General features: G+C 42.3%; 1 protein-coding gene across 3 annotated transcripts in view; it reads left to right on the top strand.

Moving 5' to 3' along the window:
* The first annotated feature begins 562 nt into the window (after positions 1-562).
* Positions 563-24,500, top strand: part of SMARCC1 (SWI/SNF related, matrix associated, actin dependent regulator of chromatin subfamily c member 1) — a 172,773-nt gene continuing 148,835 nt past the window's right edge. For 2 of the 3 annotated variants that reach the window (XM_067544507.1, XM_067544506.1), the window contains exons 1-2: positions 563-826; positions 10,652-10,771. In XM_067544507.1, the coding sequence (XP_067400608.1) occupies positions 563-826; positions 10,652-10,771 (384 nt within the window). The remainder of the gene's footprint in view (positions 827-10,651; positions 10,772-24,500) is intronic. The other variant, XM_067544508.1, reaches the window with a different exon arrangement.

Genomic DNA, 24,500 nt, shown 5'->3' with positions numbered 1-24,500 from the left:
AGGCAACCCGCCCGCCTCAGCTCATTCAAATCAATTCCCGCCCACGGCGCGAGCGGCATGACACAGCGGGGGGAGGGGGAGCCGCGGAGGGAAGCAGGAACGAGGCTGGGACCGACTCCTAGCAACAGGGGTTGTTCAAGCCCCCCCCCCCTTTCCAGGTGGCGCAGGCGCAAAGCGCTGAATGACAATAGGAGAGAGAGGGGCTCCTTGGACGAACGGTGGTCGCGCGCATGCGTGCTGGTGTAGCGTGGCCCGTGAGGGGCGGTTGAGGTTTGACGCATGCCTGCGTCCTCCCTAGCAGGGGTGGGGGGAGGGGCATGCGTAAAAGGTGAGACGGGGAACGAGCGAGCGTACATGGCCAGGGGGGAGGGGGAGAAGTGGGACACTAGCGCGTGCGCAGAGCTAGCGGCGCGTGTGTCGAGCGCGGCCCACACGGTGCCTGCTGCCGACGCAGAGGCGGCGGGTGGGGCGGCGAACCGGCGCGTGCACGGCGGTGGCGGGGGCAGGGCGCGGTATTCCCGAGCATGCTCCAAGGGGCGGGGCGCCCAGGGCTCGGCGGCGCATGCGCGGAGGGAGGCGAGTGGGAGGCGGCGGCGCAGCAGCAGCAGCAGCAGGGCCGCGGCGGCGGCGGCGCTCGGCGAGGGTAACAATGGCAGCGGCGGTGACTGCGGGCGGCGGAGCCGGCCCCGGGGCGGCAGCGGGGCTGGCGGCGCTGTCCGTATCGCGGCGGAAGGACGGCGGCCCGACGGGCAAGTTCTGGGAGAGCCCGGAGACGGTGTCCCAGCTGGACGCGGTGCGGGTCTGGCTGGGGAAGCACTACAAGAAGGTGCGGCGCGGCCCGGCACGGCCCGCGGGGAGCTGAGGGGCCCGGGCGGAGGGAGGGGCGGGGGTGGGGAAGGGCCGGACCGGGGGTACTGGGGGGGAGCTGAGGGGATCGGGGGGGGAGGGGAGAAGCGCTACAGGAAGGAGCGGCCCGGCCCGGCCCGGGGGGGAGACGGTCTGGTCTGGCCGGTTAGGCCGGGAGCGGTAACAAAGGGCCGCCCGTTCCTTGGGGCGGCGGGGGCGAGGTCCCGGGCTCGGGGGAGCTCGAGTTGGGTGAACTGGCCAAAACCGTAGGGGCGAGCCCGGCTTCCTGACCGGCTAGCGGGTAACGTCGCTAGCCCCTGGAGCATCCCGCGCCGCTCCCCAGCCGGCTGTGGTGCCTGGCCAGCCCTGCCCTGCCCTGCGCCTCCCCGCCTCAGCCTGGCTCCATCCAGCCCGAGGAGAAGTCTCCAAATCCAGGCTTTCCCCGTCACGCAATTTTGTTAGCGAGTTCTCTTGGTCTTGGTGGTAACTGTAGTTTCTTTATGTGCAGCTGTTGGAGTAGATCATGGGCACTGCACCGTAAACTCGGTCATGTATCGCCCCGCAGAATGAGGTGCCCGTCATGCTGACATGCTCCATTATAATATAATGGAGAGAAACGGGGAGGGGTGGGGGGGGTTAAGTGACCTCTTATTTAAAACTGCATTGCTGATGCTGTTAATCTTAGGAACTTGAACAGTATCAGTGGTATCTGAGCGCAACCCGTTTATCTTCAAACATCTTGTGAGGTAGAAGAGAGCGAAATGCTTTTATCCCATTTTACGGAGGAGGACTGACTCTCTCAGAGAATGACTTGCCCAAGACCACGTAGAATGTCTGTGTGGTAGAGCAGGGACTTGAACCCAGCTCTCCTGAGTCCAAGGCTAGTACCCTAACTATCTGGATCCTCCTTCCTTTCTATAACCTTATTTGATTCAGGACTTCATTGTCTAAATATAAAAAAACCCAAGAATTGAAAAATTTACCAGTGACCACCTGCCTGAGGACTGTGGCTTCATTTGCATATAAACTTGCATTGGTTTAACTAATGATGTTTTTAAGTCAGTGTAGTTAAGTCAGAGCAAAACCCCCTATGTACAGTTTTATTTCAGTTTGAGTGGCTCATATTGATGTAGGCAAATGGATTTAAGCTAAACCAAAATAATCCACTTTTAAACCAAAATAAGAGTGTCTGCACAAGGTTTTGCACTGGTTTAACTAAATTGTTTTTTAAACTGATCTGTAACACCAATGCAGCTTTCTGATTATATTCTTGTGTAATTAATACTCTTTTAAAGCCACACTTCTGCAATTTAAATAAAAACACTTGCTCATGCTTGCTAAACTGTAATTGAAACATGTTGTTAATCAAATTCCTATTTAATAAAACTTTAAAAACTTAACTATATATCTCTTGCTTTTGTTATACCTTTCCCTTTCCTTGCTCACTCCGTGTCTTTCCTATAACAGCATGTAAAGGTATCGTTTGTTCTCCTGCGTTATCCTTTTCAGTGTCTTTTCTCTTTCACCAAGTCTTTCCATTCATTGTGTTCTCTACCTTATTTTCTTTTTACTTCTCTCCATATTGTACTTCTCTAGTTTTTATCACATCAACTTCTTCCTCTTCCCATGCCACAATTCACACGTGGGCCTTTTACCCAGGGGACTAAACCTTCTAGCCAAAGTCCCAGATGAAAACCGAGGAGCATTATCTGAGGCAAACCCCAGATGAGAAGCCAGATATTTCCCCATCCTTCACCTAAGGTGCTGGGAGAGGGGGATTAGAAAATCTGCTGTTCCTGTACAATAATGGGGCTCCATCATTCATATCAACATGAGGCCTAATTGATTTCTGTAAGCCTGAGTTTCCTCTGATATTTCTGGATCCTGGAAGAAAGGAGGAGCATTCTCTTACTCCGTTCCCCAAGATTTTCATCCAAGAGTCCCTGGCTAATGTGAGAGGGGATTGTTTATCTGCAACTTTACCACTCTACTAGCCTTAGTTTGAGTCCTCCTTCCCAGCAATAGACTCAGTGCCTCCCCTGTTGCTGGTCAGAGCTTTCCCCAAGCAACTGCATCAAAGTGATGTTAACTCAGTTCTTGTTAATTTCATGGCTGCACATAGGATTCTGGATTGTAGCTGTGAAAATTGACAACTAGTGCTTTTTTACTCTGCTGTAGTTTGTCAAAGCTCTTAGCATCAAGAGAGGCATTGGAACCGCCATTGTGTGTATTTAAGACAGCAATGCATCGGTTAAATGCAAAGGTAATTTAAACCATAATTGTCAGACACTTAATATTTTTCTAAGGAAAATTTAGATTCTGCAAAGTTGATGGGACTAGCATGGAAAAGATTCCTAATCGTCCTTAGCTAAGTGCCTTTTTTAAAGCCCTCTATAAAAGAGAGGTGAATAGATTGCATAAAAATCAGAAGAAAAATTAAAAATTGCTTCTCCATTTTGGCAAGCAAGGAAATGTATATAGTCAATATATTTTAATGTTAGTAAAACTAGAACATTGGATGTAAGTGTTTACCTCTTTTTTATTAAGACTAATACCAGTTTTCACACGTTACACTTTTTTTTATAGTGAACTATCTTCGTCTTACTAATGCTAAAACTTCCATTGACTTCAACTGGTGCAGGATAGCGTCCTTAATAAATTGAACAGTTTGTGTCTGATTGAAAGATCTGTGGCCCGCATGACACATGCATATTGTAAAAGCTGAACTTTTTAAAGAAAAATTAAGTTTTTAGCTCTTGATTACATGGGTAATCTAACTGTGAATCAAAAGTAAATCAATGCAGTCCTGTCTTCCAGAGTCTGCAGACAACCTGAAACTGACTGTGTGAATTCCCTCACCTCTTATTGGTCTCATTAGGGTATCTGCTCTAAAGACCAATGATTGCACTAACATCAGAAATAACTCTTTCATTGTTGATCGTTTCAGTGGGATACATTGAGGAAGGGCATGGGAATGAAGTTCACAGGAGCAGGGTGAGAATTAGGAATTGCTTTAGTGAAGGAAATCCAGAGAGAAGAATAGAAGATACACACAAACACAGGAAAGAGGAAGAAAAACCAAAAAAGGAGGATGGGGAAGGAAGAGAAACAAAAAGCTGATATAGTGGTCGCCATATTTTTTCAATTGACCATGGTTGGGTAGATGAATTAATGTAAAATTGCTAGCTAAAACTGATACTGCTAGTGATACTGAATTGGTGGCAAGGTACTCAATAACTAAAAGTTTAGTAACTACAAAAAACCATTTTATTCATAATCTGTGTGCAAATCTTCTATTAACTCGGGGTTATGCTGTCGATTGAAAGTAGTAGGGAGTCCTACATTTCTACTCCTGCCCCTTGACCTTAATAAAAAAATGGAATTCAGACCTCTCCTCTGAATGAATTTGATACCCATGATTTATGATGTGCGGTTCCTTGAAGGCCTAGTCACATTCCCACTCTATCCATTGTGTTCGGAGTCTTAAAGCCTTTTGTGGTCAGGACTGAGATAGTCTTCAACCTAATGCACATAATGTGGGACAAATATTATTTTACCTAGAAATCTGTAGTTCAAACAATATGAAAAGTTGAGTAGTTAAATTCTTTAATATGGTTTATTTGTATTTCACTAATGCTCAGAAACCCCAGTTATCATACTGTGTGTGTGTGTGTGTGTGTGTGTGTACACAGCAACTAGCACAATATTATATTAATGTTTACGTAACTAATTGTGTTCTATTAAAATGCCTCTATCCACTTCATGATGGGCCATAGATAGTTCTATTGGAAATGTTTTCTTAAAATCTTGGATGGTCTTTAATTTCCAGCATGCATTTTCTTCATTTAATGTCTGCCACTTTTTGTGCTAAAGAGATCAACAAATAGCTTTGGCATTAAAGATCATGGAATCAAATAATGTAGTTCTGGAAGGGACCTAAAAAGGTCATCTAGTCCATTCCCCTGTGCTGAAACAGAGCCAAATATACCTAGACCGTCCTTGACAGGTGTTTGTCTAACCTGTTCTTAACCTCCAGTGATGGGTTATTCCCCAACTTCTCTGTTCCAGAGTTTAAGTACGCTTATAGTTAGTTTTTCCTAATATCTCACCTAAATCTCCCTTGCAGCTGATTAAGCCTATTACTTCTTATCCTACTGTCAGTGGAGAACAATTTTTCACTATCCTCTTTATAATAGATAGTGAGTTGGTCCTGCTTTGAGCGGGGGGTTGGACTAGATGACCTCCTGAGATCCCTTCCATCCCATATCTTCTATGATTAGCTCTTAACAATTGGAAGACTATCAGGTCCTCCCATCAGTCATCTTTTCTGAAGACTAACTATGCCCTGTTTCCTAACCTTTCCTTATATATAAGGTTTAGAAACCCTGACCTAATTTTTGTAGCTCTCCTCTGGACTTTCCAATTTGTCCACATCTTTCCTAAAGTGTAGTGCCCAGAACTGGACACAGTACTCCAGCTAAGGCCTCACCAGTGACAGAGCAGGACATTTACCTCCCATGTCTTACGAGTGAGACTCCTGTTAATACACCCCACAATATTAGCCTTTTTCATAGCTGCATCACATGTTGGCTCATTCAATTTGTGATCCACTATAACCCCCAGATCCTTTTCAGAAGTACTATTGACTAGCCAGTTATGCTTCATTTTGTAGTTGTGCATTTGGTTTTTTTCTCCCAGAGTTAAGTGCTTGTCTTAATCGAATTTCTGTTGATTTCAAACCAAAGATGTAGTCCATGGGCATGATTTTCAGAAGTTTAAAGCACATCCAAGTCAAGCTGCAGTCTGCAGGTGCTTCTGAAAATCAGGTTCATGTCTACAAAAAGCACTGACAGATGGTATGATGGAGATCTGCAAAAAAAATACACAAATGGGTAAACAGCTGGTGTGCTGTCTCAGTGCAAGGGTAGTTGATATGTGAGGGTTACCAGTACTATATTACTATCTAGTGCGTATGTTTAGTGGGTATAATTTGGTATTCTAACTGAATACCAAAGTGACCTGAGCCGCAAAACTCTCTCTATCAAATTAGTCTAATTTTTACTACTGCAATAGACTAGTTTTGTTTAATAAAATGAGGTTTCTGTTTTTCCTTTAAATTTTAATGAGGAACCTCTGTGCTGGTTGAAAGAGTTGGATTGATAACAGTGGAGCTCAAAATCTGCTATTTAGCGACAAAACAGTTACAACAGACTTGAACAGTGCCAGCTTGCCCCACGCAGTTCTGTTAACATGCATCAACCCTGACTAGGAGGGATGTCCCATCTTGCTTCACTCTTGGCAGCTCTCTTAAAATGTTAATTTTATTGGTTTGTGATGTGGACTGGGACCACCAACATGTTTCACATTAGCTACCACTATGTGGATTGAGAAGACTTGTCATCATTTCCACACTTGTTCCATAGTCTCTTATCAATACCATTGGGACATTAAATTAACAAGTGTGTCTGTGCTGCTTTCCTTTGAGCTAATCTGAAAATAGATTTTTTTTTTAAGAGACTAAGGCAAATCTAGTATTGTTGCTGTTCTGCTTTTTGCTCAAATCATTGAGTCTTGGTATTGTTGATTGTCAGGAAAGTGGTGATCTTTTAAGTGAAAGTGCTACAACATCCAACCACAATTGAGTTATTTAAGGATAGTGATGGCCTTAAAGTTGCGTTTCCTTGCTTTTGTATCTGTCAGACATTTTGGTGTTATTTTTGCATATGTCTTATTTTGTTTCCTGTAGTGCCAACAGTCTGCTAGGTGAGTCTACACACACAAAAGAAGGCATAGTTCTTGTCCTGTGAAGCTTACTCTGAAATTTCCTTTATTGTGTATCCTTCTCCACAGGCTCACACGCTGCCTCTGCTCGTTACGAGGAAAAGGAATATGAACATGCATAATACTTGTGAGCTTCATTGCAATCTCCTTCCCAAAAAATCCAGCTGATTCATAGTGGAGAAAAATAAGAATCTGGTTGGATTAATATAGCTGGCAAAAGCCCAGAGCAAGGCCCTCTTGTACAGCTTTCAAACTTGCAACTAGTGAATGAGCATGAGAGGACTCTCCAAGTTTTTCCTTTGATGTGGTGAAGTGTTCTATCTGTATTGTAGAAGGAAACATTGAGACACAGAGGTTAAATGAAAAGGGAACACAGCAAGTCTGTGACAGTCAGAAATAGAATATAGGAGCCCCTGATGCTATTCCCTTTTCCAACAACTTGACAGCCTTCAAGTTTAATTTGACTCTGTGTGAGGTGGGAGTAGGATTCACAAGTCTCCAGTAAGGAGTAATGACTGTTTTTTAAAAAGAGAGAGAGAGAGTACTCTTCCAAATATATGCAAACTCCCAGGTGCATTTTCAGGGGGAAGAAGACACAGGTATTCTAACAAAAGTAGCAGCTAAGAATATATGATAAGCCAGGGTAAGAATATTTTACTTTTTCTAAATATTGATGTTTTGGAATGAGGTTACGTTTTGTGCTCTTTAAGTTGCTAACTTTGTTACTGTAGGCCAGGGGTCAGCAACCTGTGGCACGCACCGAAGGTGGCACGTGCACTGATTTTCAGCGGCATGTCATGCTGCTCCCGGCCCCAAGCAGGGCTGCGTGGTGGCTGCTCCCCCCTTCCAGGGACCCCGGGCGTGCAGGGGCCAGGCAGCCTTCCCTCTCTCTCACTCCCACTCCCTGCCACCCCTGCAGCAGGAGGGGAAGGGGGAGAGCAGGAAACAGGCTCACAGACACTCCCTCCTCCCCCATTCTCCTACCCCCTCCGCCGAACACTGGGTAAGTTACTGGCCAGGGCACTGGGCCCACAGCATGTGGGAGAGGGGTGGGGGAAGACTTGGCACACCCCTTCCCAAAGATTGCCGACCCCTGCTGTAGGCCGAGGACAGCTTCAGAAACAAAAAAATGCAACTTGTTTTGAGTGCTGTGCAGAAGCAATATGATTTGAAGGAATGAGCATCGATTAGGGAGTTACGATGTCTCAAATTCTAGTCCTAGTTCAGTCACTGATTCTTAATGTGGCCTTGGACACAAGAGAGTGTCTATCTGTACAAGGAATAATTCTGACTTACCTACCTTTTAGAAATTTTAAGGGTAGGTTCACTTTTTTACAGTGCTTTGAACTTGATGCGCTGTATAAAGTGAAAAAAGTACTAAAATTATTTAAAATTACGTATTTCAGGCAAATAAATTGTAATAAAACTGATTTCACATGTTGTCAAAATGTAACAAAGCAAGAACCAGTGATGGCAGAATGGATCGATCCCCCTTGTGAAATGGGTTTTCATGGTCACTGAGCCTGTTCTGTTATTCATTAACACTTATAAAAATTAACTTCCTTTGTACAACTGGAGAGTGGATGAAGATCATACATAAAATGGTCTTTTTGGCAGTGATAGTGTTTTCCTTCTTGGCGTGCACAGTATTACTTACTGTGTTTGGGGATGAGAAGATGAGTTCTAGCTGATGTAGTAATATATACAGGCAAGCTGCTGCAGCTAGGTGCTGTTGAGGCTGGTAGGCCTAAAATTAGACCTACCAGCTTTGTTCTTGGAGCATGTATACACATGCTGTTCTTGTTGAATAAAGAGCAAAGCTGTCTTCATAAACTGGTAGTAAAGTAGAATGGAAACAGGATTATAACATCTGACACTTGACTTCCCATGTTGTCGGTTAACAGTGTGTGAAATCATGTGTTAACTTTATAGCTTAGTAATGCACATTTTAACTACAATTTTCCATATGCAACTTGATTGATACATGTTGAACACTTAAACTGAAAGTTCAAAATGTTATGCAAAATCAGGCAAGATAGAGTGATGACTTTTGTTATGCACAGTTGGCTCAATTTTCTGGGGGATTCTAGGGCTATTGGTGGTCGTAAAATGAAGAGATTGAGCTACGCTAATCAAGTTTTCTTAAACCCATAAACTATAGGAGCAGCAATTTATCACCTTCACTCTTTAATAGCTACATACATTACAACATTGTATAAATATGAAGTGCTTTCCTTCTTAATAACTTCTGTTTTCATGAAGTTTTAAGAATTATCAGGGGGCATAATGGTTCATGGTAGATAACAATAGACAAAGCCGCCGCCTTGTAAGTCACCTGGTAAATCCAGCCAAAATTAGTAGAGCAACCTCTGTGGTGGCCTGTGTGAAATGATTTGATGATTTTTCTAGTTCAGTGGGAAGCTATCCACATTACAAAATTACCACAGTTGTCTCCCCTTTGACAGAGGGTTGAGTAATTGAACAGGATTGGAAACTATCTACCCTTTCTATGTCATGTCTCTCTCTCTCTCTCTCTCTCTCTCTCTCTCTCTCTCTCTCTCTCTCTCTCTCTCTCTCTCTCTCTCTCTCTCACTCACACACACACACACACACACACACACACACACACACACACACACACACACACACACACACACACACACACACACACACACACACACCCCCCCCCCCCCCCCCCCCCCCCCCCCAGGCAACTTGGGAATCTTATGCTGCCATATGATGTTCATATTCTTTGAATCATTAAAACTTCATTCTCCAGATGTCAGCCTGGTCTCTACAGCTAGTACTAAGTCACTTACATGTTTAAGTCTTTAGTTATTGAAACCTCATGGTGACAAAACCATGCCCTTTACAGTATCCTTCACTGCTTATATGCCACTTTGGTAGATGACTTGAGGGGTGGTTTTATTTGCTTATTTAACAGGCTAAATTGAGACTACCAGCTCCTGATGTGTATGTAACAGAATGGTTTAACAAAGAATAGAAACACTTGTAGGAATTCCGACTGCGGTGTAACTATTCCGGTATCGTCAAACTTCTCAAGGTACTCTATATAAGAGTCTGGCAGAAATAAGGCATTCTGGCTGGTGATTATATTAATTGTTCACCGGGTAAATGGCTGACAATGATTAGTCTGTTTACTGACCAGCTAACATTAGCCTCCCAGATTATGTATGAACAGGTCACACACACAAGTGATAAGGCTGGGAAAATAGATATATACTGGAGAAAGTACCTGACTGTAGATTGTTGCAAAATTGCAAAAATGTGGTCTTCTGGGTATATTTTTCCTGATTGTGCATGAACATGCTAAAGGTTAGTGAATAGGTGATATTGGAGGACTTAATGTGGAATTCGCAGTGGAATTCTTTGGTGAGAGGAGTAGACTGTGTTTCCCTAGTGAGTTGTATCTATCTGAGGGCTAGAATTAGCCTTAGAACTCAGTCTGATTTCTGTGTCTAATGAAATATTTAATCCTTTTCTGGAGAATATTGAATCCAATGAACTGGTAATGATACACAGATACTTGCCAAATCTTAAAGTACAGGCAATCGTGCTTTAGGGTTTAAAGCAATAAATGGAATAAGCAGAAAAAATAAATTTTGTAAATGTGACTGATTCTTTATAATTACTATTCTAACATAGCTGCTCTTCGTACAATTAAATGATTGTTAAAAAACATAAATTCCATGAACTTAAAAACTCAATAATAATGAAAAGCCAAAAATAGACAAATGTGTGCTCCTTGCTGCTGATGAGCTGTATTACAGAAATACATACCTCATCCCCTCTCGTGGATTATGGCAGCGTGGTTTAGTTGGGATTGAAATCATTGTCCCTGAGAACTAAAACTGAGTTTTGTTTCTGTATTTTAAAGATTATATGATTCTAAAAGCTAGCAAAAATGTGCCCTGAAGCTTGCTGGAATTGGTCTTTTAATTGCCAAAGGAATCACATTGCCTTTCTCCACCATCTCCAGTAAGTATGTGTTTGTGTCTTTCAGTATGTTCAAGCAGATGCTCCTACCAATAAAACATTGGCTGGGCTGGTGGTGCAGCTGCTGCAGTTCCAGGAAGATGCCTTTGGGAAACATGTCACCAATCCTGCCTTCACCAAACTTCCTGTGAGTATTTGAATGCTATGATCAAGCTGACATTATAGTAGCATACTTCATTCTTGTTCATCCAATATTTTTGTTGCCAAATGACACAACTGAACACTTCCAGCTGAGAAGGTAGATTTATAGCTGTTCTAGAGGTGTTGCCAGTGTTTAATGCGGATGGGCTAACAGCTTGGTCTTTCTGTCTCGTGAAAAAAGCTTTAAGAATAAAACATCCTGCCATGTCAATAGTGCATTCAGCAGTTCATTTGAAAGTGTGGAACGGTTTTAATTTTCAGATGGCATAATAATTTTTGTAGAGTCAAATCTGGGAATATTTTACTGTAGCTTGGTTTTGATCTTTATCAGAGAGATCCAGCAATACTGATAGTATCATTGTATAACTTTCAACTTTGGTCAAAAAATTTTCATCACATTCCACAGTTTATTCCTCAAAATTGCTCCTACATTTTAATTAGACACTATTACATGGATACAATCATTAAGAAATCGCTCATCTGCCCAGAAATTGTTTTCACTGCTAGTATTGCAAATAGCACTTTAATATTACCGTGACTGAAAGATTGAGGACAACATTTATTTTTTCCAGTTGGATTACAAAGTGCACTTGATAGCACTTCTTGAATGGACAATTTCACTGTTTCTTTAATATAGTCAGTTTCTCCTTTCACACTGAAATGGGAGAGGAAATATAATTTTTAAAAATAGGAAAACTAAATTGCAAAATCATAGTCCTCTGGGGGAACATAATGGGCAAGTGTAGTACCCAAAGCCAATTCTACTTTGGATTTAGGTGTAGTGTGTTTCATCTAAGAAACTCTGTAGCAGATTTACCATTACATGTCTTGGAAACGAGCCCACTTTCCAAACAGGCACTCTTGAGGCCTGAATAATCCAAGTCTAGAATTCCCCCCATCTCTCTCTCCTCCCTTTTCCCCGCCTCCTCCAATGGAGCAGAGCTGCTGTATAACTCAAAGGTTTATAAATAAAGCAGGTTCTTAGGTTCAAGCTGGATGGTGTCACAAATTATTGCTCTGGAGTTCTATAGGATTTTTTTTTTTAAACAGGATTCAAGTGAAATGTGTTTTTAAAAGCAACATTAAGGTTGAAGAGGCTGGTGGGCTTTTTCAATAAACCGAGGGCTTTTAGGATATTAGAATTTCAGGGTGACTACTCTTTCTGTTGAAATAGGGCATGCATACTCTGAGACTGAGAGGGAATTTTAAAAATAATGAAGCGTGCTTGGTGAACTGGGGAAAAGCTGTTCACCCTAGCAGTACAATGACATAATCACTCTTCCCAACTTCTCTACCATTAGTAGTTTTAACAGTTATGCTATTTGAGCATATATATTCTGATTAGAAAATACATGACCTGAATTATAAATACATGACATGAATTAGTAACTACCACTAATCCACAGTAACTGCAAAACTGAGATTTTGCTTAACATAATCAATCAGAAAGATCAATGTAACAAAATAACAATACTCTCTGATCTGACTGATTTACAGATCTCCTACTGCTTTAAATTTGGAATCATTAATAGGTTCATTTTCTTTTGTGGGTCAATCAAATACTCAGAACAGACTTTAAAACCTTGATCCAGCCAGTTGAGAAGAATGGGTTAATACTCCCCAATTTACACTAGTGTCACCTGGCTGCATAATTAGCCCACAATACTCTGGGGAAATGACTTGCTTGCAACTTTGCCATGTACCATAGACCACCTAAAATCTCTTTAAAAGGAATGGTGTATTAAATATACAAAACCGATATGGAATAACATTTTGAGGGCTGCAAAGAATTGTCATTATTCAATCTTAATGCCAGTTTGGCAATAATATTCTTAGAGGTTCCAATAAAATATCATATCCGCATTATGCCAGGCACTCTACACACATGTACTAGAATAATAGTCCCTGTCCAAAAGAGTTTACAATCTAAGCATATGATGGGAAGACAAGAAGTGGATACAACAAATAGAGAGGACAGGTAATAGTGAGACAATTATTGTTGTAATAATAAAGAGCAGTCACAGAAGACCGCCTGCCTCAAGCATTCATTTAGACTAAACTCTTATTTAGACTAAGAATATTAGACTAAGATTGTTTAGACTAAGATCTTCAGAGCCAGGGACATTTTCTTATGTAGCTTTGAAGTGTCATGCACAACTATAGAGAGAGAGAGATTTTTCCCCCAAGGATTTTAGCTGTTTACTCAGCACAAAACATAGCTATACACACCTATTGTTAAACAAGTGTTCTTGTTTATCAAATTCTTTATCTATGCAAACATACCAAAATGGCAATTATTAAACACATGCAATTTTCAGTACTTTGTATAATTAAAATATACTAAATATATAGAATTATATGGGTTCAAATTGAGCCTGTAACAACATTTGAACAATTTCTTATTTCTTTTGTTCTCTTAAAATTTCTGTTGACTAACCAGTTCTTTTCACCTTAAATTGTTTACTGGATACTTAAAACTAGACAATTGAGATGGAATCTAAATGCCATAGATGTACAGATCAAGTTGGGAACCTCTTGTACATGGCTTGAGTCAGTCAGAAAATAAATTCCTGTTAATGAATAATTTCCATAGTATTTATTATCATTAGATCCTGTGGTATGCTATGTGTACTATACTGTTTTCTTACCTCAATTAAATATTTTCCATATTTGTTTTACCCACATAATTCCGCTTTTGGCACAATGTAGACTTAGGCTAGCTTGGAAATGTGTGCTTTCTTCACGAGAGAAGTTTTCAAACTCACTGATAGGGTCTTGAGGACCTTTCCCTCACATTCATAGACAGCTCCAGCCTCATTCATAATCACATAGCATCCCAGTTGCAACTACAGTAATATTAGGTTCAGATATATTTATGGCCAGAAAGGATAATTATGATCTAGTCTTGACTTCATGATTCCTACCTGATTTCTGCATCAACATCAACTTCTGTTTGAGTAGTAATAGTTTTTTTTTTAAAATAAGATATCCAGCCTTGATTTAAAGATGTCAAGAGATGCAAGATTTAACATATACATATGGTTCCAATGGTTAATTATGCTCACTGTTAAAAGTTGCTCCTTTTATCTAGTCTGAATTTGACTTGCTTCAGCTTCATAAGAACATAAGAAAGGCCATATTGGGTCAGACCAGTGGTCCATCTAAGCCAGTATCCTGTCTCCCGACAGTGCCAGGTGCTTCAGAGGGTGTGAATAGAACAGGAAATTATCAAGTGATCCATCCTGTCAGCCATTCCCAGCCTCTGGCAAACAACAATCCCTGCCTATCCTGGCTAATAGTCATTGATGGACTCATACTCCATGAACTTACCTACTTCTCTTTTGAACCCCGTTATAGTTTTGACCTTTACAACATCCTCTGGTAAGGAGTTCCACAGGTTAACTGTGCATTGTGTGAAGAAATACTACTTTCTGTTCATTTTAAACCTGCTGGCTATTAATTTTATTTGGTGACCTCCTATTTTTGTGTTATGAGACGGAATAAATAATACTTAATTATTTACTTTCTCCACACCAGTTATAATTTTATAGACCTCTATCGTGTCCCCCCCTTAATCGTTTCTTTTCCAAGCTGAAAAGTCACAGCCTTATTAATCTCTCCTCAAGCATTGGATCTCATTATGCTTTTTTCTATTATATTGAAGCGTTGCCTACTATTAGAAATCTCTCCCATATATAGGTAATTGTAGGCTGTGATAAGTCATCTCTTAACCTTCTCTTGGAAACCACTTGGGAAAGTGGGTTTTTGTAGTTGTCTTTTGATGCAGTTTAGCTATTTGGAACAGGGAGAGCAGCACCATGTAACCAACCAGCTCTCCACAGATGGCAAACAAATACTTCACTGATTTCATAGTCATCTAACTATAGTTTTGAATCTCTGCTTCAGCACTTTCACGGTACCTCAAGAACACATAGGAAATAACCCCCTTCAGGAGATTCTGCTGTACAAAAAGAAGACAATATTCACATTATGAATGAATATAACTAATATGGGCTCCCTTCCTGGAATCATCAGACCCCATAACTATTGGGATTACAGATGTAGCTAGGATGGCCATACGTCCCGTTTTGGCAGGAACAGTCCCCTTTTTATCTCTGTCCCAGACGTCATGACTTTTTTGGCAAAACTGGGCACTTGTCCAGTTTGCTCTTGCCCTAGAGGGGAGCAGAGGAATGTTTGGGTAAGAGCAAATGGGACAAATGCCCACGTATACCAAAAAAAAGTCATGATGTTGACTTGTGCCAGCAGCCCTGCACAGCATTGCTGCTTACCTTGTGACCCTTTTCCCTTTAAGGAAATATGGTCACCCTACATGTAGCTCTTGATTTATTCTTTTCTTACTTCCATTGATTCAGCTGAATCAACTATGTGTTGTGCTGTAATGAATATTTAGTTTTGGTATTCCCATTTTTGCTTTTAAAGTATTTACTTTTTCTCAATACAAAAGAAACTTGCATGTTGGCTCTGCCAAAAACTGCAGGGCTACTGTGTGAATTACTTGAAACAAAAACTTGAAGGGCAAGGCTTCTTTTTGTTTAAAACGCTTCCTGTACCGAAAATTCCATATAAAAGAAAGTGGAGTGGAGATGAAGGCTATTGGGAAATACAGTTTAAAGTTTGATAAAGCACCTATTGCTGAGAAGTTCCTTGAGTACTTACGACATTAAAATAAAGTTTTTTTTTATATAATCACTCTGACCAGTGACCTAGTTATACATCTGAGTGCAAACTACCTTAATCCATTATCCTTTACGCTGAAGGCTAGATAAAAAGTCTAAATGGTAATAAAACAACCCCAACAAGTAGATACATATTGTAGAATGGATTGCTGAAATGCTCTTTATTCAGGACTACACCTAAAGATTACTTGAAACCTTCAGCTGGTGCAGACTGCATGCTTATTCAGTAGCACATCTCATGAGGGACCTGTTAGGTGTGTGCTCCTAAGACTGAATTAGCTTCCACTTTATTTCTGCATGTAATTCAAAATGTTGATTTTAACTTCTAAAGCGTTTTGGCTTGGGTCCTGCATACCATGATCTTGATCTTCCTCCTTGTGTTTTAGCATAGTAATGAAGATCAACTGGAATGCTTAGTCTTACAATCCCTTGGTGTTGGGTAGCAAGACATTTTTGGATGTCTCAGACTCTGGAGTTTGCATTCCACTTGGTCCAGCAGAGCCACAACTTGTTGATCCCTTAGCATGTTGCAAAACTATGTTTGTAGGTTGAGAGGGTTCCAGTCCAAGTGGAATTTACCTGGGTGACCATAGTATTATCCCAGTGGTTGCTCAAGATCAGCACACGGGAGAGAAAACAGACTGAAATTGAATACCAGAAAGGAAGAAGTCATGCTTGTGTATAGAGTAGAATAGTTCAAATGCCCCTTCCAGTTGAGTATGTGCACCTATAGATCAAAGCAGGCCTCAGTTTAGGACAAGGGGGATTGATTTAAATTATGATTTAAATCACCAAGAGAAAATAATTGATTTAAATCAAGTTTCCCACTGATACTACTTCACGTATTTCTTAAACAATAGTGCAAATCTGATCACTAAAACATGTTAGTTTACAACTCAATACAGCATTTTACAACCATTTAGAAGGATGTACTTTGTAATTTTTTAGATAACTTGATTTTTATTAATTTAGGAAATAGTACATAATACTCATTACCTGTGTCAAGCTGCAGATGCACAGCAGTACATTAGGAATAGTAAGAACTAAGTGTCACACACAAACACAATAGCACTTATATTTTATTAAATTAAATCTTAAATGTTACATAAATGTTTCACATTTGCAATTGCAGCAGTCCTCTGAGTTGCCAGCTGACGGCTGTCCTTAAACTCTTTTTTTGTTTTAATTTTCAAATTTTATTAACTCTAACAGACAAGTCATCACAACGCTAAACGTACGTTGTCCTTAAAACTTTTACAACTAGCTCTCATCTTCCCCACTCCCATTGTCATTATTATTCATAGACTGAAACAGAAATGCGAGTTTTCCTGCTTTTTCAACTCCGAATTGATTTCTTAGCTTTGAGTGAATAATACCAAACAATGAAAATATTCGCTCTGTGCCTGCAGAGGAAGCTACTGCTGTGAAAAGTTGTCTTAGCAACTGAAGGAACTCTGTTTCAGGGTGCCTGGCTAATGATTTCCACTAGTTCAGGGAAGTGACTTTGTTCAAAACATCATCAGTAAACATGTACTATTTAAATGGTTCTGCTCCAGCCCTGAAATTTATTATGACTGGTATAACTGAGGAGTGATTTTGAGATGCCCATGCCCTGGCAGCATCATCATCTTCAGAAGTTAGGCATCTACCTTTATATCTGGGGTCGAGAATGTTCACAAGTAAATGAGGTGAAGTTAGTGCTTCAACCAGTCACTTCTTTATTGCCTACAGTTTAACTTCCTGGTGAGGTATTTCTTTCTTCAATGGCTCTTCAAGTGCCTTCTAAATTTCGACAGCATCAGCAATGCAGCAACAATTTCTCTGAAGATTGTTTAAGGCTATGGATATAGGCTTCAGTATGCTGAGCATATCCTCTACATTTCTCTTTAATCCAGTGTTAAATACTTCAGATGAGATACTTCCATGTATTTCACAAAGTTTTATGAAAATAGGCCAATTCTTAATAAATTGTTCAAAACAATCATAGAATCATAGAATTGGAAGGGACCTCAGGAGGTCATCTAGTCCAACCCCCTGCTCAAAGCAGGACTAACCTCAGCTAAATAATCCCAGCGAGGGTTTTGTCAAGCCGCAGCTTAAAAAACTCTAAAGATGGAGATTCCACCACCTTTCTAGGTAACCCATTCCAGTGCTTCACCACCCTCCTAGTGAAAAACTTTTTCCTAATGTCCAACATAGATCTCCCCACTGCAATTTGAGACCGTTGCTCCTTGTTCTATCATCTGCCACCACTGAGAACAGCCTAGCTCCATCCTCCCTGGAACCCCCTTTCAGGTAGTTAAAGGCTGCTATCAAATTTCCCCTCATTCTTCTCTTCTGCAGACTAAACAAGCCTAGTTCCCTCAGCTTCTCCTCATAAGTCTTGTGCTCCAGCCCCCTAATCATTTTTGTTGCCCTCTGCTGGACTCTCTCCAACTTGTCCACATCCTTTTTGTAGTGGGGGGCCCAAAACTGGACACAGTACTCCAAATGCAGCCTCACCAATGCCGAATAGAGAGGAATGATCACTTCCCACCATCTGCTGGCAATGCGCCCACTAATGCAGCCCAATATGCTATTAGCCTTCTTGGCAACCAGGGCACACTATTGACTCATATCCAACTTCTTATCCACTGTAACCCCTAGGTCCTTTTCTGCAGAACTGCTGCCTAGCCCGTCAGTCCCCAGTCTATAGCGGTGCATGGGATTCTTCCGTCCAAAGTGCAGGACACTGCACTTGTCCTTGTTGAACTTCATCAGATTTCTTTTGGCCCAATCCTCCAGTTAGTTTAGGTCCTTCTGTATCCTATCCCTACCTTCCAGGGTATCTACCACTCCCCCTAGCTTAGTGTCATTTGCAAACTTGCTGAGGGTGAAATATACCCCATCCTCTAGATCATTAATGAAGATGTTGAATGAAACCGACCCCTGGGGCGCACTCCACTTGTGACCGGCTGCCAGCTAGACATGGAGCCATTGATCACTACTCATTGAGCCCTATGCTCTAGCCAGTTCTCTCTCCATTTTATAGTCCATTAATCCAACCCATACTTCTTTAACTTGCTGATAAGAATACTGAGAGACCGTATCAAAAACTTTGCTAAAGTCAAGGTATATCACGTCCACTGCTTTCCCCACATCCACAGAGCCAGTCACCTCTTCATAGAAAGCAATCAGTTTGGTCAGACATGACTTTCCCTTGGTGAATCCGTGTTGACTGTTCCTGATCACCTTCCTCTCTTCCAAGTGCCTTAAAATGGATTCCTTGAGGACCTGCTCCATTATTTTTCCAGGGATTGAGGTGACGCTGACTGGTCTGTAGTTCCCTGTATCCTCTTTCCTCCCTTTTTTGAAGATGGGCACTATATTTGCTTTTTTCCAGTCATCAGGGACCTCCCCCAATTGCCAAGAGTTTTCAAAGATAATAGCCAATGGCTCTGAAATCACCTCAGCCAACTCCCTCAGCACCCTCATGTGCATTGCATCTGGCCCCATGGACTTGTGTATGTCCAATCTTTCTAAATAGTCTTGGACCTGTTCCTTCAGCACTGCGGGTTGTTCACCTCCTTCCCTTTCTGTGCCACCCAGTGCAGTAGTCTGGGAGCTGACCTTGTCTGAAGACAGAGGCAAAAAAGGCATTGAGTACCTCAGCTTTCTCCACATCCTCCGTCACTAGGTCGCCTCCCTCATTCTCTAAGGGGCCCACACTTTCTCTAATCTTCCTCTTGTTGGCAACATACCTGTAGAAACCCTTCTTGTTCCCCTTCACGTCCCTTGCTAGCTGCAACTCCAATTGTGCTTTGGCCTTCCTGATTTCATTCCTGCATGTTCGAGCAGCATTTTTATACTTCTCCCTAGTCATCTGACCAAGCTTCCACTTCTTGTAAGCTTCTTTTTTGTGTTTAAGTTCACCAAAGACTTCTTTGTTAAGCCAAGCTGGACGCCTACCATATTTGCTATTCTTTCTGAACATCGGGATGGTTTGTTCCTGTGCCCTAAATAAGGTTTCTTTAAAATACAGCCAGCTCTCTTGGATTCCTTTCCCCCTCATATTAACCTCCCAGGGCATCGTACCTATCATCTCCCTGAGGGAGTCAAAGTCTGCTTTTCTGAAGTCCATGGTCCGTATCCTGCTGTTCTCCTTTCTTCCTTTTGTCAGGATCCTGAACTCGACCATCTCAGAATTCCATCAAACATCTTGAGGGAGAATTAGTTTGGATCCTCCTGCTCTCTTCAGTGAAGCTGAAGCAAAATGGTTGTTATGAAAGTATTTTGCGATTTCAGCATCAATTTCTTTTATTCCTGGACAAGACATATTTAAGTCTTTGGCTAAAAGATTCATTAAATGGGCACTGCAGCCATATGTTAAGGAGCATCCTTCCGTTTCTTCTAAGTATCTTCTCATCTTTGCCACGTTTGCAGCATTGTCTGACAAAACTGCACAGCTGATAGTTGAATTTTTGTTCACAGTTTATTACAGCTTTCACTGTCACTTCTTTTAAATATTCTGTTGTGTGGACATTTCCCGATGTATCTATTGTTTCTGAAAGATATTCAACTCCATCTTCTGTTGTCACACAGGCACATATTACTGGATCATTGTGTACATTGCTCCACCCATCAAGGGTTAAACTAGGAAATTTCCCCTCAGTATTTCTTGCATCCTGTTCAAGTTCCTTCTCATACATTGTATCTAGCAACCTGCCACCAATGTCTGCTCTACCAGGAGGAGTTGTAGCCTGATCGTATTTTAGTATTTTATTGATTTAAAAAAAAAAATCATTGATTTTTATCCAGCCTGGTTTAGGAGCACATTTCGCAGACATTGAAATTGCATGTACCTGTGTCCTGGGGTGGGGGGAATGTTTTATCATCTCTGACTGGCTCAGAGACCATGGCCTTTCCTTACTATTGATGAGCTGTCTTATAGAAATATATACCTCCTCACATGTCATGGATTATGACAATGTGGTTTGTTTGGGATTGAAAGCATTGGCCCTGAAAACTGCAACTAAATTTTTGTTTATTTTAAAGATTATATTTTATATGTATGTTGGTAAAGCTTTTATTTGTAAATCAAAAAAACTTAAATCAGCTACAGAAGATCTCCATGAATATCCTCCCCCATGGGAGTTTCACAGAGTCTCAAAATTGAGATGAGACTACAGCCCCATACTTGATTCATCCTTAAGATAGCAGACAACCTCAGGCCAGCTGAGCTCAATTGCTTTGGCATGATGTAGCAGGAGTCCTACAAGTATTTATTAGATTATGGATATGTCTACACTGTGAAATGAAGTCAATTTAATTTCAGTCGACTTCATTCATTCAGCGGCTGGAAGTTGGTTGGGCGTGATCACACCACGTTCATTGTGTCAGGGGAGTGCGTCCTCACCAGCCATGCTTGTATCGATGAACAGAGCAGTGCATCATGGATAGCTATCCCACAGTGCAACTAGCCACGAGCTTTTGGGAAGATCTTTGACCCTCCCATGATGCATTTTCCACCCTCCTTCCCCATATATCAGCAACCAAACCAATACTTTTTCATGCATATTTTCAAAACCATGACTCTGCTGCGCATGCGCCATTGCCCAAAAACCATGGAGCCCGCTCAGCTCTGCACACTTATTGTGAGCATTACAAACACCTCGTGACTTGTCCTGTAGTAGTTCCAAGGCCAAGGGAGCAGCTGCAGCGCAGAAAATTGCAATGTTACTCAGACAGCCCTGCTACAAGCCATAGAATGAAACAATTCCTGGTTGCTGCTGGCTGTCACGCAGCAGCTGAACATGGCAGAGCACCATTTCTGATCCCGGGAAACAAGCATTGATTGACTGGTGGGATTGCATCGTTATGAAGGTATGTGATGATGAGCAGTGACTGCAGAACTGTCAGATGTGTAAGGCTGCTTTCCAGGAACTTTGCTCAGAGCTTTCCCCAGCAGTGAAGCACAGGAATACTAGCATGAGATCTGCTCTGCCGGTGGAGAAGCAAGTGGCCATCGCTCTATGGAAGCTAGCAACGCCAGGCTGCTACCAGTCAGTTGGGAATCAATTTGGTGTCGGTAAATCCCCTGTGACAACTGTGCAGGGCCATTAATAGACTTCTGCTAAGAAGGGTAGTGAGTGTTGGAAATGTGCAGGACATAGCAAATGGGTATGCCACGATGGGGTTCCCTAACTGTAATGGGGCTCTAGATGGCACGCTATCCCTATCTTAGCACCAGACCACCTTGCCACAGAGTACATAAACGAAAAGGATACTTTTCCATGGTGCTGCAAGCGCTGGTGGATCACAGCAGGTGTTTCACTGACATCAGCGTGGGATGGTTGGGAAAGGTGCACGACGCGTGCATCTTTAGGAACTCAGGTCTGTTCAGAAAACTGCAAGCAGGCACTTCCTTTCCAGACCAAAAAATAACCATTAATGATGTTGAAATGCCAATAGTGATCCTGGGAGTCCCAGCCTATCCCTTGCTCCCATGGTTCATGAATCCATACACTAGTCACCTGCACAGCGACCAGGAGCAGGTCAATAATAGGCCCAGCAAGTGCAGAATGGTGGTGGAATGTGCCTTCGGATGTTTAAAGGCTCGCTGGCACAGTTTTGCACAGTGAAAGCAATATCCCCATTGTTATCTCTGATGCTGTGTGCTCCATAATGTCTGTGAGACAAAGGGAAAGAAGTTTCTGCTGAACTGGGTTGTGGAGGCAGATTAGCTGCTCAAAGATTGTGGTCAGCCTGATACTCATGAAACAAGGAGAGCTCTGCGCCTCAGGGAGGCATTGAAAACCCATTTCTGTAATGAGCCACACTGATGTGCTCCACTTATCTGTGCTGTGCCGTCCCATACCATCCTCTCCATTGTATCACTGTCCCTGCACCTCACCTTCCCCCACAACCCCCATGATTGTAAAAAGTAAAGAGTACATCAACACGGAAACATTGACTTTTATTTTACAACCGTAACAGTAAAGGGAAAGGAAAATAAATTATCTTTGAGCAGCCATCTTAATAAAATATTGGAGGAGAAAAACAAATGCAGCTTGTCTGTGCAGTCACTGAAGCTTGCACATTGACAGTTTTAGAATGGCTGCCTTTTCTTCTTACTACTTTCCCCCAGTGTTGAGTGGAGCACATACTGCACCCTGCCCACTCTCCTCCTGGAACCTTTGGGGGTGGGGGCTTGGGAAAAGGGCATATGTTGCTGGAAGTTCTGCAGAGGGAGTCTATCCTGCTGCTGCTGTTTTTGCAGCTCAACCAGATGCCTCAACATATCTGATTGATTCCTCATTATCCGCAGCATATCATCCTGTGTTGCATGCTTATGCTCCTGGGCTGCTTTCCTGCTCTCCATGTCCATGTTCAGTTTGTCAGATAATGAAATCCTCCAGTCTCTTAGCTCCAAGTCAGCTGTCCCGGATGCATTCATTATCTCATTGAACATGTCCTCTCAAGTTCTCTTTTTACACCTTCTAATCTGTGACAACCTCTCCACAGGATGGAGGATGCAATGAAGCCCACACTTTCCACTGTAAGGCATGCAAATCACAATGCAACCCTTGTCACACCAGGGGTAAGCTGTTAGGTTGATATGTTTAAATCACTCCCCTTATTATTGCCAAGTTCACGGTACAATTGATTCACAATCCCTGCCTATTCTACAAGCAGTTTGGTGTTCCAGCTGTGGTGAGTAAGGGACTAGTGCTTCCAGTTTTGGGAAATCAGAATGTCTTGTGGACAAGGCGCCTCTTCCCCCAGCAACAAGAATAGGGACCAGCCTAAAGCCTCCCTAAATGCCCTTTTTATCTGAGGCAGCTGTGGGAGTGAAGCGGGGGAACAGTGGCCAAAGAGAAAACATTAACATGCATACCCAGATTTATGCCCACAAAAACAACCTAATGTTAGGGAAACTGTTGTTGTGGGACCCGGAAACTGCTCTGGGTTGGGGAGCACCCACACTATTGTTTGCAATATAAGCACATGTAATGAAAACTTCCACTCTCTCCCCTATGTGACCCTATGGGATATTAGCCTCCTCAGGGTAGTACAGGCGGAAAGGGAGCAGATGCTACAGGCTTCTGGGTACAGACCTGGTCCTTATGCTGCTGTGCTGTGTTCTGCGATGATGCCAGCAAATTTAATAATGGAGTGGCGTGGGAAAGTATCCTATTGCGGTGGAAGAAATAAGTCAACCCTCCCCAGAAACCTGCAAAGGATTGCAGAGTACCTCCATGAAAGTTTTCTGGAGATCTCCCTGGAGGCTTCTCAGGTCATCCCTGTGCACATGAGCAAGTCTTTTCCAGGGGCAACCCTCTGCATAGGCAGAGCACCTACAGAGAAGCCGATACCCATTCCACCTAATATTTTATTTCATATTAAATAGAACCCATTACAGGATGTAACTACAATTCTTTGATTGAACTTCCATACTCACCAGAGGTGCCTTCTTCAGCATCACGGTCAGCCAGGATGCTTTCCTGTGCCTGGCTAGACTTCCGGGATTAAAAACAGATTCTGGCTGTTGGGGAGAATGGATTCCCTGCTCGGCTGCCTCCCGTTCTCTTCCTCCTGTTCTTTGTCCACAGTCTCATCATCGTTAGCCCAGGATCCAGGTTGCCCTGAGGTATCCACACTGAGTCTGAGGGCAGTGGTGGGGTCACCACCAAGAATCGCATGCAGCACATCGTAGAAGCAGTATGTTGTTGGTGCTGAACCAGAACGACTGTTTGCTTCCCTTGTTTTTTGGTATACTTGCCTACGTTTTTTTTATTTTTCACACGGCACTGCTGCATGTCCCTGTTGTACCCCTTCTCCAACATGCCCTGCGAGATCTTTTCGTTGATATCTACGTTTCTTCTGCTAGATCAAAGCTATGTCTGAACAAACTCTTCTCCCAGAGACCAATGAGATCCAACAACTCAGGTCTATTCTATGCTGGAGCACGTTTGGGGCAATCATTACCCATAATCAGATGTGCTTGTGAGCTCCCCACGCTAAACAAACAGGAAA

Source organism: Emydura macquarii, unplaced genomic scaffold (assembly GCF_026122565.2).
Source record: "Emydura macquarii macquarii isolate MOO-44397 ecotype Brisbane River unplaced genomic scaffold, CSIRO-AGI_Emac_v2 contig_973, whole genome shotgun sequence".
NCBI classification, from domain to species: domain Eukaryota; kingdom Metazoa; phylum Chordata; order Testudines; family Chelidae; genus Emydura; species Emydura macquarii.
This window is presented reverse-complemented; position numbering and strand designations above follow the sequence as displayed.